Below are 17,618 nucleotides of genomic sequence, written 5' to 3' on the forward strand. Positions count from 1 at the left end.
TGTACAGTGTACTGCACAGTGAAATAGCTCTATCTCGGAAACCGTTCGGAATAGGACACATGTACATACAGTATTTTGCTTAGGTTGACTGATACTGTGACCTTCCTGAATACTGAACTTTCCTGCTGGGACATCCTACATATTCATATCATTAAGATCAACATTGGGGACACGCGGTAGCGTAGATGGTTGAGGCACTATGCTACAAGCTGTAAGGTCGCGGGTTCGAGTCCCGATTAGGTGGCTTTCTTCGACTGACCTAATCCTTCCAGCCGCACTATGGCCTTGGGGTCGACTTAGCCTCTTAACAGAAATGATTACCAGCAATCTTCTTGGGGGTAAAGGTCGGCCGGCGCGTAAGACTGACAACCTTGCCACCATCTATGAGCCGATTGTCTAGAATATGTGAGAACCTCAACGTCTCACAACCTTATGTGCCTCCACGGCCTTTACTTTACTTTTTACGATTAACATTATGTCTCGTAGGAGGCGGTTTTAATTATTTATGTATGTTATCTGTATGTGTGTTTTCGTTCTCCCGCCACAGCATTTCTACATACATAACAAAGGTGGCGGATACATGTTCGAAACTTGCTATCAGAAGGAAAGAAAGTTCGTAACTAAATTCGTCAGATTAACGGGAAAACTATAAAAAAAGAAGGCATGAGAGGGACACAAGAGGCGAAAGTTGAAGACACTAACGAAATGCCTTCCGGCTGAATTTCAGCCGGCCCCTGAATCACTTACTTCTAGATACAGCGAGCGTATGATTTCGGCTGTACCGTGAATGGTCTGTCGAGGCTAAGGGAGTTTAAACTTCACGATACTGACAAAGCACACACATGTTGCGCGGTAGTGTGTGAAGGCTAATGTAGTGTGGTCATGCTTTCTTGTTTGTTCGAGTATGTGAGGGCGAGTCGAAGCTTTGTGTGGGGACAGGCGCGTGCACTTGCAGGCTAGCAGTTTCCAGCACATGAAAGGCTGGTGCTACTACATAATGGAACACGAGGGTTCAGAGTTGAGGTGAACAAACCATGGGTCGAGACCCCTGAGGGTCTGCTTGCTACTTCTGATCCTGAAGATGGGTGCGGCAAACAGAGCTATATTCCAGAACAAAGTCGCCAATGTGAATGTCTCATATCTAATAGAAGGAATTAATCACATTTAGATATAAATCTGCAGGGGCATGCAGTAGCGTAGTTGGTTGAGGCACTATGCTACAAGCCGGAAGTCGCGGGTTCAATTCCAATGAGGTCATTGGATTTTTTCAATTGACCTAATCCTTCCAGCCGCACTATGGCCCTGGGGTCGATTCAGCCTCTAACGGAAATGAGTACCAGGAATATTCTTAGAATATTCTTGGGGGTAAAGGGCGGCCGGAGCGTAGGGCTGACAACCTTGCAACCATCTATGAGCCGATTGTATAAAGAATGTGGAAACCTCAACATCTCACAAACCTATGGGCCTCCACGGCCTGTTACAGGGATACCTTTACTTACTTTAGATATAAACAGGAAGATCTGGGAAGAACTAATCACCCGCTTTCCTTCCACTGACTGACTGTCACATTGCCGCTCGACCTCTTTGTTCCGAGTCCAGAGAGACCTATGACGTATTTTACTGTCTGACGGCTCTGGCTCCTTTAGATACCATCCCTTTCACTATAAATTATACTCGTATATTCGCTGCCGCGGGAACGTGTTTATAGAGCAGTTGCGTAGCAATAACCGTCTCTTCTGGCTCCACTATTCGGCTTATCGGGCATCATGTCACACTGCTCCCTCCTTCAGGATGCTCGTCCCGAGTATCTCACAGGCGTACCGCCAGTTATTAAGGGGCACCACAAAGACAGACAGCAAGATGAGCTCATAAGCCTACTTTCACTTTTTCGACATATGGAAAGTATGCTAAAAACAGTTCTGAGTGTGTGAGATATGTCACTGTCACTACGAATTATCGAGTATTAACGCGTATTAACTAAGTTATATAGCAAGTCACGAACGAGCGAACAGTCTTTTGTTTCGGGGTATCGTGTATATTGTGGGAACTGATATTTTAATGTGAATATGTGAAGTGTAATATGCTACATAAAGAAGACGACTGACTATTTGTACGTATTATTCGTGGAGATGGAGTTAAACATTGGCCTGGATGTGTCGTTTGATAACAGGTAAGACTGAAAAGGAAAGCATGGGAAGCTAATAGTAAAACAACCAACTAACTGCGTGGCCTGTAGTCCGCAAGCGAACTATACCGACCGAGCGACCGCCGCTTGTTGGCGAAGTCAGTGCCAACTTTTGCGGATAGAGAGTGTCGCGTGGTCAGCGCAACGGATCCCCACGGTCGTTAATCTCCGTTTTCTCGACCGGAGCCGCTTTTTCCTCGAAATATCTCAACTATCCTCACGAGGCTGAGTGGACCCCATTCCAGACCCACTACTTCTCAGAAAATGTGGTAGCGCCAGAAATCGAACCCGGGACATCTGGATCTGTAGCCAGGAACTCTGACCACCAGACCACAGAGGCGACGAGAGATTATACAACAAATGAAGAGAGAATCCTTTGAATTCTCAACAGGTGTTAGCTACAGTTATGTTTTATTTAAGTATTGTGCTCTCAGCGTTGCATTAAGATAATCCCAAACCTTTGAGAGCAGACACGAGCCTTACTGTGATTTCTGATTCGAGCATAACTTGCAACGTCAGGCACCCAAACCCTGATACCATCTGCAGAAGACAAAAAAGTACAGGATCCCCGGAAAAGCATGTCCCAAAACAAATCAATATAACATAGTGCCCTTCGTTTTACAAAGTACTACAGTTTTATGTTCCGTCAGTCACACAAACAGGAATCTGTAGAAGGCTATTGGTATATCACTCCGCTTCGGAGAATCCACTGCCTCCTTCCTCACGATAGGACACAGCAAATTCCCAAATGAATAAGAGTATGCTAGATTTATGGTACTAACAGTGGTGACTATAAAGTTACTGCTGTCCGGAATATGACGCCGTGTAGTCTGTAAGTTAGTATTCAACGTTTTGGAGGAAGTTCGCGCCTCCGTCTTCAGGGGTACGTGAACTCAAGGCAGTGATTTTAAAGATCAATGTCTTATGTTTTAAAAAATAAATCAAAGAAACGAAGGACGACAACATTTGTCGTCATATTCACCAACGTGAGATTCTCAAAACTTGCAGAGTAGTCCTCTACAAACCACCCCGAAGATGGAGGCAGTAAATACCTCCGAAACGTAACTAATAACTGTCACAGTATCACATCACGGTCACCGAAGTGAGAACATCAGATTTCGTAAATTAATCCACTATGAGTGGACTATTATATCCTCTGCCCTGTAGATGCAGGTAGTAGGTTCTTGCGAAACGTCCGTAACGATCTACTAGACGTCACGGCGTCACATATCAGGAGACACCGTAAAAGCCTCAAATTCGAGTAGTAAGTCTCTATGGGAAGGCTACTCTATTCTCTTTTACCCTGACGCTGGAGGTAGCAGGTTCCTTCGTAAATTTTGTAATGACCGACCAAACTACATGGCGTCACACTGTAGAAGACAGTAACCTTCACATTCCTCGCCGTTAGAAGCTCAAATCTTATAGAGCATATGGTTTTCTGGATTGTGACATCTGCACATTTGTGGGCAGCCACTCATGTTTCGGAGGAACATGCTGCCTCTGTCTTCAGAGTTGAAGTGTGTAAGCTTCTGGAACAAGCATATTTATGCAACTTATGAGGCCCAAAGACAGGAAGTAAAGAAAGGAACCTGATCTGGGTAAGAAGGGAGGAAATCGCGCCCCACCCAAAAGTACGAATTTGGTAATGTTACAGCTATGTGGTTTATGGACCAACAAATAAACTAGCAAATATCCCCAAGACGAACTGATCGGCGGTAAACTGCCAGTCGTAAAGTGACACTGACTCTGACACGTCTGACAGAAGTTCTGAACGGGGGCTGTGAAGATTTCATCGATACCACACAATCGATACATTCACAAGCCTCAAATATCATTTGGCATTTTTGAAGAAGTGTTGCATCCTGTTTGTGGTGCTTTCAAACAAAAATATGAAGGGGTTATTTGCATGGCGGCAACCATTCCATCATTTGTCATCGCAATGTCATCGAAACCGGAAATCGGTATCTTTAAAAATCTTCGTTATCATCTGGTATCTCGTATGTCATCGATACCGGGGAACAGATACATTCACAGACCTCCAATATCATTCGATACACCGCAATGTCAACGATCTCAAAAACCGATAAATTTAAAAATCTTGATCTCACATTTCATTGATAAATCATAGATAAATTCACAAGCCTTATATCACATGGTAACTCACATCTGTTTACTCCAAAATCTCGGTAACAGCCGTTTCTCTACTTTATCGAATGGCTCCTATTATTTCGAACCAAACGCAATGACAAGGAGCCACGTAACAAACAAACGAAACCGAAATCCGATAACATGGACTGCTGCTATGCAAGATGAAACTTACCTGAAGCCACTGAAGAAGCAGACAGGTAGTGGTGTGGTCCGGTGGAGGGGGGAGAAGAGGCGCCTGTTGTAGTACCGTCACAAGCTGCTCCAACGCCTCCCCAAGACACAAGCCGGAGGCGCCTGGCATCGGGGGATCAGGTGTTTCGAACCGCGCTCCTGTCACACAACACATACAGACCTGATTTAAAAGGCAACCACTCCTTCGTACGTCTCAAGTATCTTCAAAGCGCGTCATCAATCTACAGTGACGCAGTAGTTACGTCATCATCAGAAAGTTACTAGACTCTACGTAAGATCTGAGGTTTTCACAGCGGTGACTATGAAGAAAGCACTTTTCTTAGCAGACTCTATTTTCAACATTCTATGGAAAACAAAAACACCACACCAAAGATCTCGTCGAATACACAGGACCTTCTTCCCGTAAGGTTGGCTACTGAATGTATGACGTACCCTCACAGATGTTTTAGACAAAGTATGCCATGTCTTCGCCTATGATATTCAGGCTATAATGGTAAATATGTAAAGATATCTGGCCGTGGAGGCCCATAGGGTTATGAGACGGCGAGGCTCCCACATTTTCTAGACAATCGGTTCACAGATAGCGGTAAGGTTGTCAGCCTTTCATCCTCAGGAAGATTCCTGGCATTCCAGGACCATAGTTCAGATGGATGGATTTGGTAAATTGAAAAATCCCATGACTTCAACGGGAAGAGAACTCACGACCTTTCGGCTTGTAGCATTGTCTCCCCGTAGGAGGGAAAATAAAGGAAGCACCAAGAAACGGAAGCCAATGACAGGAAATGTGAATGTGGGGGGCTTCGAACCCCACTTCCGGTCGAGAAGGTTCCTTAGAACACTCTTCTCTCAAACTAACTACTAGACTCCAATGGCATGGCAAACAATTAGACAAGGAAGCTGTATGGATTTTTCTTTGTTTTATCCAGAAGCGATGCATTTCCTTTTTCCCCACGACATCATTTCACAGTGAATGGAGATAATTACAAGAAAGCAGTCCTGGTTGAGCGAGTCACAAGTAATTTTATCTTCACCCCGACTTCGGCATGGAAGATGAAAAGCTAATTAATTGGCTCAAACTGTTAAGCTTGTAGCTTGTATGCGCGATCTATCCGGCCCACATCGACAATTAAATATTCGCCAATAATCTCAACATTCGACGCCATGCGAACTCAGTTCCCGAGTGTCGTTAAACGTACTTTTGGCGGATAGTGGGTGTCACATGGTCAGCGCAACGGATCCCCTCGGCCCTTAATCTCGGTTTTCTAGACTGGAACCGCTATTTCCTTGAAATAGCTCCTCAATTATCCTCACGAGGCTGAGTGGACCCCGTTCGAGGCCCACTGCTTCTCAGAAAATCTGGTAGCGTCGGGAATCGAACCTGGACTTCTGGATCTGTAGCCAGGAACTCTGACCACTAGGCCACAGAGGCGATTCGACAAGCGGCGGTCGCTCGGTCGGTATAGTTGGATTGCGGGGCTAAAACCATGGAGTTTGAGTTTGTTTTGTCTACTCTGTCGTCAGCTGTCATTTCCATTAAAATTTTTATTGAATAGAGTTTCTTGAAATGAGTATTTTGTATTTATTTTTCTTTCGTTGTTGTATGTTACGAATGAACTGTGAGTACACACAGCTGAGCCCCTAGTAAAATAAGGTAAATTTGTCCCTGTGCTTAATTAATTAAGCACTATGCCATGAAGACGTGGTGGTGAGTGGAGGTATACATCCACCATTCTCAGCTTCAGCATTAGATGGAGGTGAGGGGTCAGCTTCACGCCCCAGTCATTTTATCCCCGTAGAAACAAACGCTGATAACCACTGGACAGGAGGTTGGGTGGGCCTCAGAGCCGGTCTGGACGCTGTGGAGAAGAGGAAAATGTCTTGCTCCTGCCGGGAATCGAACCCGAAATCCGTCTGTGCTGACTGAGCTGTCATGGCTAGTAGATAAATAAATAAGATTATCTGAAATTCGGTGCAGCCTCGTGTGGTTGTTACGGCTCGGACTTATTAGGGAGTGTACTGGACGCCGGTATTGATATGCACGAGAGTGTACAGATAACTTCCGGGGAACTACGTCCCTCGTACCTACACCCAAGTTATATTCATGGTCGCGGAACAGCCGGCACTGTCAGAGTTGGCCTGTGTGAAGGAGAGAATGAATTGCAAGAAATGACTCTGGGGGCGCTGTCAGGATACGAAGTCCTAACAACGGCGTGTTGAAACGCGTACACATCACACTCTAGTCTGATTCATATTCCAAATTCAACTGAAGTGCTGACAAAAGCGTCTGAGGGGACGTCATATTTTGACTAGACACCTTATTTAAAAAAAAATCCGTGACCTGTAGTCCGCAAGCGAACTATACCGACCGAGCTACCGCCGCACGTCGGGGGGTAAAGCGGCCGGGGAGTGATGCTGACCACTCAACGTCCACCTAGTGTTCGAGGTCAGAATGGTGGAGCTATACCTCCACTCTCCCACATGTCTTCATGGTACAGTGTACAGGTACAACCTTATGTTGCTTCACAATGATAACTTTGCCTTTCATTACTGCAGCATATACAGTCATAAGTGACGGAATTCTCCAATACAAACTGGTTTCTTCAGATGTGATTTCCGTGCAGTCTTGAGATACGTATTCATGTACAAGTCTATACGGTATCAAAACCCAGAAGACCGACGTCACATCAATCTTAAGATTAGAATTATATTCATCGTATTAGTGAATCGAATGTGATTTGAGTGGGATATTCCTCCCAATTAGCCAAATTCCAGGTTTGAATGAGATATTCCTTTCACTTAAGTCACAACCAGTTTTTATTAGGATATTCCTCTTAATTAATCACAGTCAGGTTAGATAGGAATATTCCTTTCAATTAGCAAATTCCAAGTTTGAATGATATATTCCTCTTAGCTAGTCAGAGTCAGTTTTCTTCTTAATTAATCAAAACCAGGTTTTATTTGGATATTCCTCTGAATTACAACCCTATTTGATTTGGATATTCATCTTAATTAAAAGTCAGGTTCGACTGGAATATTCCTTTCAATTAATCACACATGCATATATCCTACAATCGAAGCAATCCTCAAGATTCATCAAGATCCACAGAGAAATCATCCATAAAGTACATAAGTACGTATTTCATGCACGGATCCTACCCTTACACAAAACGTAAACCATGAAACTGGTTATGATCCGTGTAATGTAAGATCTAGCCTAACCAAAGAGTTTAACGAGGCGATACTCACGCTGGTTGGAAGTTGCGGAGTCGTCACATGGTGGTGCCTGGGGGTTGCACATTGTAAGCCACCACCAACGTGTCATCCCTCACTACGCTAGCTGTTCACCACATTACACATATCAGCAAGGCGGGTGTACACATGAGATCACGGCAAACCTGGGACCGCAATGCACACTCGGAATGTCCAAACTTCGATTCTGGCTTTCCAATATTTATATCATTTTCGGTATATCCGCAAGTTCGTTCAACGGTTTATGTGGCGAAGTTCGTCCAACTAATACAGAAAACTCTCTCTAATCCAGTTACAGTTAACCCGGATCGAAATATGAAAAATTCTGTTCGCAGTTGAGTGAAAAGAAAGGTAAAGCGAAAGACAATCTCTGTGGTCTAGTGATCAGATTCCTGCCTACAGAACCTGAGGTCTCGGGTTCGATTCCCAGCGCTATCAGATTTTCTGAGTTGTAGTGGGTCTGGAACGGGATCCACTCAGCCTCGTGAGGAAAACTGAGGAAATACTTAAAGGAAACAGCGGCTCCGGTCCAGAAACACGAGATTAACGGTCGTGGGGATCCGTTGCGCTGACCACGCGACACCCTCTATCCACTAAAGTTGACACTAACTTCACCGACAAGCGACGTTCGCTCGGTCGATATAGTTCGCTTGCGGACTAAAACGGAGTTTTTTTTTTATTCCTGTAACTAGCCGTGGAGGCCCACAGGGATATGAGACATCGAGGCTCCTATATCTTCTCTAGACAATCGGTTCACAGATCACGGTGAGGTTGTAAGCCAATAAAATTATAGATTTAAGGTTCTCAGTATGGCAACTGTGAAGATCAGTGGCATCTATGATGAAACGTTTTGAAATACATATTAGTAGATCGATATTACATCTTCAGGGTAGGTGAGCATATGGAGACAACAATCTACCAGATGACATGGCGTCCAATCCCATAACAGAATAATCATGAATAAGGAAGATGCACGATGCAGAGAAACCTTAAGTTACAGACATGTACGTACAATTAAAATATTTTTGGTTTTCTGTGAGAACTATATCCGATTTTTAAATTATGGTCGTCTGGGTTGTGACAACCTGTAATCTTAAGAGGATACAGACGTTTCGGAGAAATGTACTGTCTACATCTCCAACCCTGAAGACAGAGACAGCATGTTCCTCCGAATGAAGATCGAGAAACATCATGTTCTTCCGCAACGTCGGTATCCAACTACAACACTACACGGTGTCACAATCCGGAAGACTGCAATCTGAAGAATCATCGCTCTGAAAACTAAAAAAATTTACATAAATTTAAAAGTCCTGGCTTCGATCCACGGTACTGCCACATCCCAAAAGCTGTAGTGTCACATTAGGACATGAGAACAAGTTCAGTGTCGATATGGAAAGCGACAGTGGGTTATTTTAAGATACCATCCCGGAATTTAAAGAGCAACTGAGTAAAACTACGCAACACTTAAAGACATTCAGTTCTCAGCTGGGACCCAAACAGAGTCGGACGGTTTACGTACGGCTGAAATAACCTGCTCGATGTTTTGAAACTGATGAAGACCTATAAGGCCAGACTGTAAGGCGGCAAAATTAGAACCTTTAACACACTTAAAAATATTCGAATCTATAACCTCAAAACTAAAATCTCCACGATCGGGGAGCTCTACACGAATATGGATGCTGTGACGAGAATGACGTCAAGGCGGCCGACACTGGGATATCTCTTTAAGGAGGAGCTTGCAAGCCTTGCATTCGCAATGCAAATTTTATCAAATCTAGTAGACGGGTTTCTCTAAGCAACGATAAGTTCTATAGTTAGTAAATTTGGCTTCATAAAGATGAGGAAGCTCCTCAGACAGAGCTCTCCTCCGTGGGAAGTTGGTTGGTTACTTCGAACTTCCACATATCGGGGATTTCGTGAACCCTTTACTACAGGGTGATTCATTCCGACGAGGCCAAGAATAAACAATTATAAATAACGCACTAACTGGCCCAAGAAAAAGAAAATTAGCCTGTAAACTTATTCTCCGTCCGCCTGGAGACACATGCCGACACGCTCCGTATTCCCGCATACTGCTGTCATCAAGACCGGAGAAACTGCAGAAATTTCGACGTGTGTCTGTACATCGAGTGAAACTAATTTCAACATACTCTAAGCTCCAATTATCTCCTCACCTGCCAAGGTATGTATCCAAGTAGTTTCGTGTCTATCGATAAATTACTGCGTGACGTAATTATTAATAAGAGGCTTTTTTTTCTGTGGCGCTACAGCCCCCAATTTGGGCCTAGGCCTACCTCCATGAAACTCTCCGTTCCACTTCGGTTTACTAGATCTTACACATTCGGTAGGACTCCTTGGGCGGGTGATCAGCTCGTCGCAAGGCCTCTACCTGTAGACAAACACAGAAAAACGCACACAAACATCCATGCCCTGAGTTGGATTCGAACCCATGATCCCGGCTTAAGAGCGAGCGAAGACAGTACATGCCTTAGACTGCTCGGCTACCGTGACCGGCAATAAGAAGCTTACTCAAAGTGAATCACCCTGTATAACACAACTGCTATCACCGGAATTTTTAAAGGAAATGTGAAAAAACTCGATAGCGCCTAGGATCTACCGACACACTGGGGCCGATGTTTAATGCAATCTCCCACGAATAATACGCACGAATACCTAATCGTACACCGTCTGCTGCATTTAATATGCTACACTTCACATATGGGGGCACGCGTAGCGTAGTTGGTTGAGACACTATGCTACATGCCGGAAGGTGGAGGATTCGAGTACCGATGAGGTGATTTTTTCAATTGACCTAATCCTTCCAACCGCCCTATGGCCCTGGGGTCGACTCAGCCTCTTAACAGAAATGAGTACCAGCAGTCTTCCTGGGGGTAAAGGGTAGCCGGCGCGTTAGGCTGACCTCACTGCCATCTATGAGCCGACTGTATAGAAAATGTAGGAGCCTCGAAGTCTCATAACCCTATGGGCCTACACGGTCTGTTACAGGGATAACTTGGCGCGTAAGGCTGACAACCTCACCGCCATCTGCGAGCCGAATGTCCAGAAAATGTGGGAGCCTCGAAGTCTCACAACCCTATGGGTCTCCGCGTTCTATTACAGGGATAGGTTTACCTCTTTATTTATTAACTTTTACACTTCATATATTCATATGAAAACATTAATAGTCACAGAATAGACACGATACCCTGAAATAAAAGACTGCTCCATCGTTTGTGACCTATTGCGTAACTTAGTATTCATTCAGCGTGTTAATGATCTTTCATCTCACCGTTACATTACTTATACACATACTGTACGTATATATATATTGAGGGTCGATTAGTGAGGAAGATTCGATACGTCTGAAGAAACGGAGGGAACGTAATGACAAAAGGCAGGGAACAAGCACGTCTGCGCATGTGCAATCCACTCGATTTTCTGCAGTTAAGTTGGTGCGCGCGTTCGAAGCATCTCCCTTTGTGTAAAATGCAATTACTCAAGACTCTAGGGCAGCCAGCCACCTGTTGCCGAGCACCTCCCCTCGTCTATACGCGATCAACGGTTCGCGCCCCACAGCCACTGGTGCACAAAAGGGATGATGACCTATTTCCCAAATAACAAGGAGCCAGCCTGGGTGGAGCTCATGAAGCCTACCAACCGAGCGCACAGATCTGCTATTATTACGCAAGATCTCGGCGTAATGAAGACGGCATCAATAATAATAACAATGTGCCAACTTGAGAGCCTGGATAGCTCAGTCGGTATAGCGACTGGCTAAGGGCTGGACGACCGAGGGGTCGGAGTTAAGAGTTCTGATAGGGTCAAGAATTTTCTCTTCTCCAAGTCGTCCAAACCGGCTCTGGGGTCTACCCAACCTCCTATCTCATGGGTACCAGGCGCTCTCTTCCCGGAGGTAAAGCGGCAGGGGCGTGAAGCTGACCATTCACCTCCAGCTAGTGCAGAGGTCAAGAGAATGTGGATCTATACATTCACTCCCCCATACGCCTTCATGGCGGAGTACGTGATTAGTTAAGCACAGGGACAACTTTGCCTTTGTAAGGTGCCAACTTCGGAGCCGAAGTGTCTGTTACAAAATAAGCACGATTATGATTATATACTTATGTGCTTAATCAACAGTCTCAAGGCCAATTATAAAGCAAGCACGAGGAAATTAAGGAAACAAAACGAACACATACACGAACAAAAGATAAAAGGAGGAACATCTACCATTTAGACAATGATAAAAATCCAACAATTTGAATTACACCAACGATTGTTCGCAGATCACCATCATCATCATCATCATCATCATCCGCAAGAAATTCAGTGACCTTGCCGACCAAGAATAATGTGACGTAATACGAAATGTCGCAGTGGAGTGGGCAGCCAAAGTTCCGGGGTTCACATCCCAGCCCGAACACTGGCTATCCTGAGTTTTTTTCTTGTATTTCCTAGGTGTCTGAAGGTTTCGGCGGATGCCCACCGAAGTTTCAGAGGATAGCATCGTCTTCACGGAATAAGGAGAAAATTCTGTATATAATTTGCGTTACATAAATGATAAAAGAATAATAACACTTTAGCGTTTAGTTAAACAGTTTTCAAAAGTGGGGGGGGGGCAAACCCGATCAGTGAAAAGGTCTTGCTTGGATGCCCATCAATACGCACACCTGACCGATTCTGTTCTCATTATTCACTGATATGTTAATATCCGGCGATAATGAAATGATTCAGCTTGGGAATGGGATGGCTTATCAGACGATCACACCGGTATGATAATCATAGCATTCACACAGTGTAATATCTTTCAAAATTCTATTCTACTGCCCAACAAAATAATTATTTCGGAGTGACTGGCATTTCAAGATTAGCATGAACGCGGAACAAAAACCCACTGAAATGAATCACAGCACTGGAGGACTATAAACTGGGTGCAAACGGATATTCTCAATTTTAACAAACATAGGGGCCCTATCCGGTCTATAAAACCGAAATTAACGGCCGTGGGGATTCGTCGCGCGACACCCTCTATCCGCTAGAGTTTGCACTAACTTCGCCGACAAGCGGCGGTCGCTCGGTCGGTATAGTTCGCTTGCGGACTAAAGCCACATGTTAATCCTCGATACTTCACGCAGGTTCATTCAACATGTTCTTACAACTTTCCTTTCTGATACGAAGTACGACAAAATACTGTGAGATTGAACAAAACCATCTCACGATTTTGACGTGTTTACCTTTTCACTAACTCCGAATACAAAACAGAGGATTCTCGAATTCCGTCTATTATGAGCGTCTCGCTACAGCCTCATTCGTACTTGATATTTATGAGTTTATCTGTTACAGGTCGGTCCCCCGTGAATATGATCATCCTAGCTCAAAATACAGGGCCCATTCACAGGATCCCCCAAGCAAAAAATTTATTATTTTCTCAAAACGGCTGCACTTACTTCATTATATTGGGGAGTATATACGCGTTGCTAAGCGGTGATTCTGTAAACAATGACCGTTTCTGGATAACAGCTCGGTAACAAGTTCCCGCGACAACGAATACGCACACAACAATACAGTTACTGTTGGAAAAGGTGTTTTCTATGTGGCCCGTGCCGAGATGTTATAGCCCTGCAAAACGGAGGAGGCGGCGAAAAGGGAAGTCTCAGATCTGAGACAGTAAAGTATGGTCGCGAGTCCCAAGGGACTCGGACCCGAAAAACATTTCGCTCGCAAGGCCAGCAGCATATACAAAAGACAGACCCGTCGTCTCGTCAGAGAAGGCGCACCCACAAAAACAAGACCGTAACTGTCAAACAGTAATAAATATCTGGTCATGATCTCTACACCAAGACTTACTGACTGACTGATCGTCAGTCGCAATGTGACTTTGCCTTTGAGGAGGAGGTATATGCTATGTGGTCTGCGTCACGCTCCTTCCGCTTTATCCCCGGTAACCATTGTATAGTAGGTCGGATGGGCCCCAGAGTCGATCTGGCAGATATAGAGAAAACAAAATCATGTCCCTCGCGGGAATCGAATCCCGGCCGTTCAGCCTGTAACCCGTCGCTATACAGACTGAGCTATCCCGTTCCGCTTCAAATTTCGGCCGAAGCACAGACTACCCCAACTGAAATTTTAACGGTTTTCCTTAGTCCCTCCGGACGGTAGCCGGGGTATTGCGTTCTAACGCGTCACGAACGCTTCCTACCACGTCAATTTTAGTTCAGTGGCCGTCGTACCATTCGACGCCATACGGTCAGAGCTACTGATGGCGTCGTTAACAAAAACCATAAATAAATACGTACGGGAGTCAGGCCACCCATGGGGTTTTCTTGTCACGAATTTGCTTTAAGTACGTTTAAAAGAGCCCAAATGAGGAATCTAGTTAACGGTGATACAAAAACAGCTGTAACATGAATATCCACGGCAACTGGATACAGGCGATTTCTACACTCAGGCAGACATAATCACCAGGCATGTTTTACGCCCTTGTTTTTGATGGGGATGATGGATAAAATCCATTAGCAAGCCTCCACCGTTATAGGGACTGGGGGGATAACAGAATCCCAAGTAGATAATTAACTTTGGTCTCTCCGGAAGGCTTTATTTAATATTTTAGTTACAAATGACGATCTACTTCAATCAACGACTGCCTGAATGCAGCCCCTCAGAGCAGCCGCTGGACCGCCCCTCCAGTTCATACTTTTACTGCCAACGATATTAAGCAGTATTACTACTAGTACTATCACCACCACCACCACAATAATAATAATAATAATAATAATAATAATAATAATGGGGCATGTGGTAGCGTAGTTGCTTGAGGCACTATGCTACAAGCCGGAGGGTCGCGCATGCGCACGTTCAGAGAGTGTTTTTTTTTGTCAAACTGGCGACGGTGCTTAAGGAGTATACTACCGAAGAACAGAATTATGTTGTGCGCTTTTTGTGAGCAAAAGAACTCAATGCAAAGAATATTAATAAAGAAACGTTTCCTGTTTACGGTGTGAAGTGTCTATCGTGTAAAGCGTACAGAACTGGGTCGAGAAATTCTCTCAAGGACGTTCGAAAGGCGCAGATGATGACCGACCAGGAGCGGAAGTGCCTGAGACAACAGTCAAAAGATTTATATGCTGCGGGTTTCAAAGCACTGGTAAAGCGATGGGACAATCCTATTAATGTTGGTGGAGGATATGTCAGGAAACAGATGTTTTCTCCAGGTTCGAATATCACATATTTTACGTTTTATATCCGTTTGAGAATTATTTACCGACTCTTCCTCCTAACTTCCAGAACTGAAGCTCCGATGCAATGGCTTCGGGAACTCGAACAAAGCAAGAGGCTTCACCCAATATGGCATCAGCCCTCCGATCATTACCGATCAATATTATCAACAAGTTTAAGCCTAAATAAAAGGAATATCAAATACGCTACGCTGCAACAAACATTTACATTTACAGTCCTAATTTCATACATTCACTGAGAAAATTAACGTAAATGTAAAAGGCAAAGACGTTCCTGTGATTAATTAAGATTAATCGGCTCACAGAAGGCGGCGAGGTTGTCAGCCTTACGCGCGGGCCGCCCTTTAGTCCAAGAATGTCTGGTACTCATTTCTGTTAAGAGGCTGAGCCGGCCACAGGGCCATAGAGGGGCTAGAAGGATTAGGTCAATCGAAAAATCCAATGATCTTATCAGGAATCGAACCCGCGGCCTTCCAGCTAACATTATCAAATATTAGAGTCAATTTCTTGGCTATATTATATGCCAATATTATTGTCTCGTATTTCAAAGTATGGGGGTTTCAGAAGCCAAGAGTGAACCTGCGTAATCTGTACTTCACCACAGAACGGACAGTTACGTTGGAGCTCAGGTTCTCAGAGGTGACTAAGAAGAGTTCCGTGCTCTGGGATATAAAGTCGTGTAGTCCGGTGAAAGTCAAGACACGTTTCGGAAAAACACATCGCCTCAGAAACGTCAGTTCCAGAAAGATAGAACGCTTCACATTATGAAATGTGTGAATAGCGTATAAATTCAGAATATCTACACGGCGCCACATCCCAGAAGATTTCTTTCTTCAATTCAGAAGGCGTCTGCTCTTTACTGCATCACTGCCTAGAAAACCGCAAAGAAAGCGTTTTTGAAATAAAATATTGTGACATGTAAAACCGTTGTTGGGCACGGGATATGGAATGAGGTTACGCAACAGTAAGGAAAGCGGCGTTTGTCCGTGCCGTGCCGAGCCCAGCCGGTTGCTACACAGCGTTGCAGTAAACATCTCTCGGCAGCGTTGCCCAGCAACGCCTCTGTAAACAAGGTGATTATGCAACAGTGAAGCGCGGTGCGTTTTCCACTGTGACTGAGGGTTTATAAGAGTAACTGGAATGCCTAAGGAGTTCGGTTGAAGTCAGTTGAAGTCTAGCAGTCGCCGAGTTCAGCTGTATATGTTTCATTTTTCTCTTCAACTTTCGTCTGAAACATTCTTCATTCAAACATATATTTAGCGAGTTACGTTCCTGACATGCGCAGAAACGCAAGTATGCTCTCGATGAAAACTGCCCGTCACTGTTGTCTGATTTTAATCTAAATTTCAAAGCGCCGATATATGTCAGTAAAACTCCCGCGCTATATATTTTTACAAAAATCACTTCAGCATGCAGAACAGATAAACGTACGTAACGACGGACAGACACATTTTTACACTGCGAATGGTTCACATGTGAAAAGCAACATAACACGCTGTTAATTAAAATTGAATGTAGGTTATTTGAAAGTTGTATTAGACCCTACGGGGATTTCAATACTGAAGGACTTATTGAAATTGTCATTCGTAATAAGCGGTTTTAGAGTTCATTGCAAAGCTCTTGAAACGCCACAAGTCCCAATCACTCTAACATAAAATCCGCGTCATTCAGAACATAATGAACATTCAAACACGCATTTCAACTCACTAAGCTACCTGAGCTATCGACCGGATGCTGCTTTAGGATCTAGTATTCATGGCAAGCCACTGCAAAACGCAACGCCTATGAATAATTCCAATGAATTTTAAGAAGACAAAATTTAAAAAGTTCAGAATCATCTTACACAAAATAAACCTATCCGCACTGTAGGATCACGATTCTCAAGAAACATATTTTTGTCGGGGCTGCTGTCTACTTCACGACGCTGCCAGAATCTGGACCACACAGCGCTGAATGGTAGGATGCTTGATGTATGATGAACTGGAAAAGATTTCAAAGGAAGCGGTCATGGTGTAATCCAGGTATTTCTCAGGCTTTTCCTGAACAGAATGAGAAGAAAGGTGGCCGTGGAGGCCCACAGGGTTGTGAGACGTCGAGGCTCCTACATGTTCTAGACAATCGGCTCAGAGATGGCGGTGAGGTTCCCAGCTTTACGAGCAGGCCGCTCTTTAACCCCAGATAGATTTCTGGTACTCATTTCTGTTACGGGATCAGTCAACGCCACGGTCAGAGTGCGGCTGGAAGGATTAGGTCAATTGGAAAATCCAATGATCTCATCGGGGATCGATTCCGCGACCTTCCGGCTTGTAGCATAGTGCCTCAACCAACTACGCTAAAAGTATTATACACAGTGTGTCCAGGTTCTGTTAGGACTGTGTTCATTAAGAATATAAGACGTGAATTATTTTCAAAATTTCACTCTTTTTATTCAAAATAGTCTCATTCTGAATCAATATATAGCTGGAATCGATTGGAAAGTTTTCTAAAACAGTCACTGTACTCCTTTTGTGGAATCGCATTTAAAACTGCGGTACATTCCCTTTGGATGTCCTGGATGGTGTCGTGACGGTCTCCTTTCATCGCCAACTTAACTTTTGGGAACAACCAGAAAT

The 17,618-nt window shown here is 44.3% G+C and overlaps 1 protein-coding gene across 3 annotated transcripts in view; it reads right to left on the bottom strand.

Moving 5' to 3' along the window:
- The window catches only part of LOC111861588 (liprin-beta-1), a 129,081-nt gene that overhangs the window by 94,526 nt on the left and 16,937 nt on the right, over window positions 1-17,618 (bottom strand). For all 3 annotated transcript variants that reach the window (XM_023846328.2, XM_023846314.2, XM_023846320.2), the window contains exon 3: window positions 4,506-4,663. In XM_023846328.2, coding sequence (XP_023702096.1) covers window positions 4,506-4,663 — 158 coding nt within the window. The remainder of the gene's footprint in view (window positions 1-4,505; window positions 4,664-17,618) is intronic.

Source organism: Cryptotermes secundus, unplaced genomic scaffold, assembly GCF_002891405.2.
Source record: "Cryptotermes secundus unplaced genomic scaffold, Csec_1.0 scaffold136, whole genome shotgun sequence".
In the NCBI taxonomy this organism is placed as follows: domain Eukaryota; kingdom Metazoa; phylum Arthropoda; class Insecta; order Blattodea; family Kalotermitidae; genus Cryptotermes; species Cryptotermes secundus.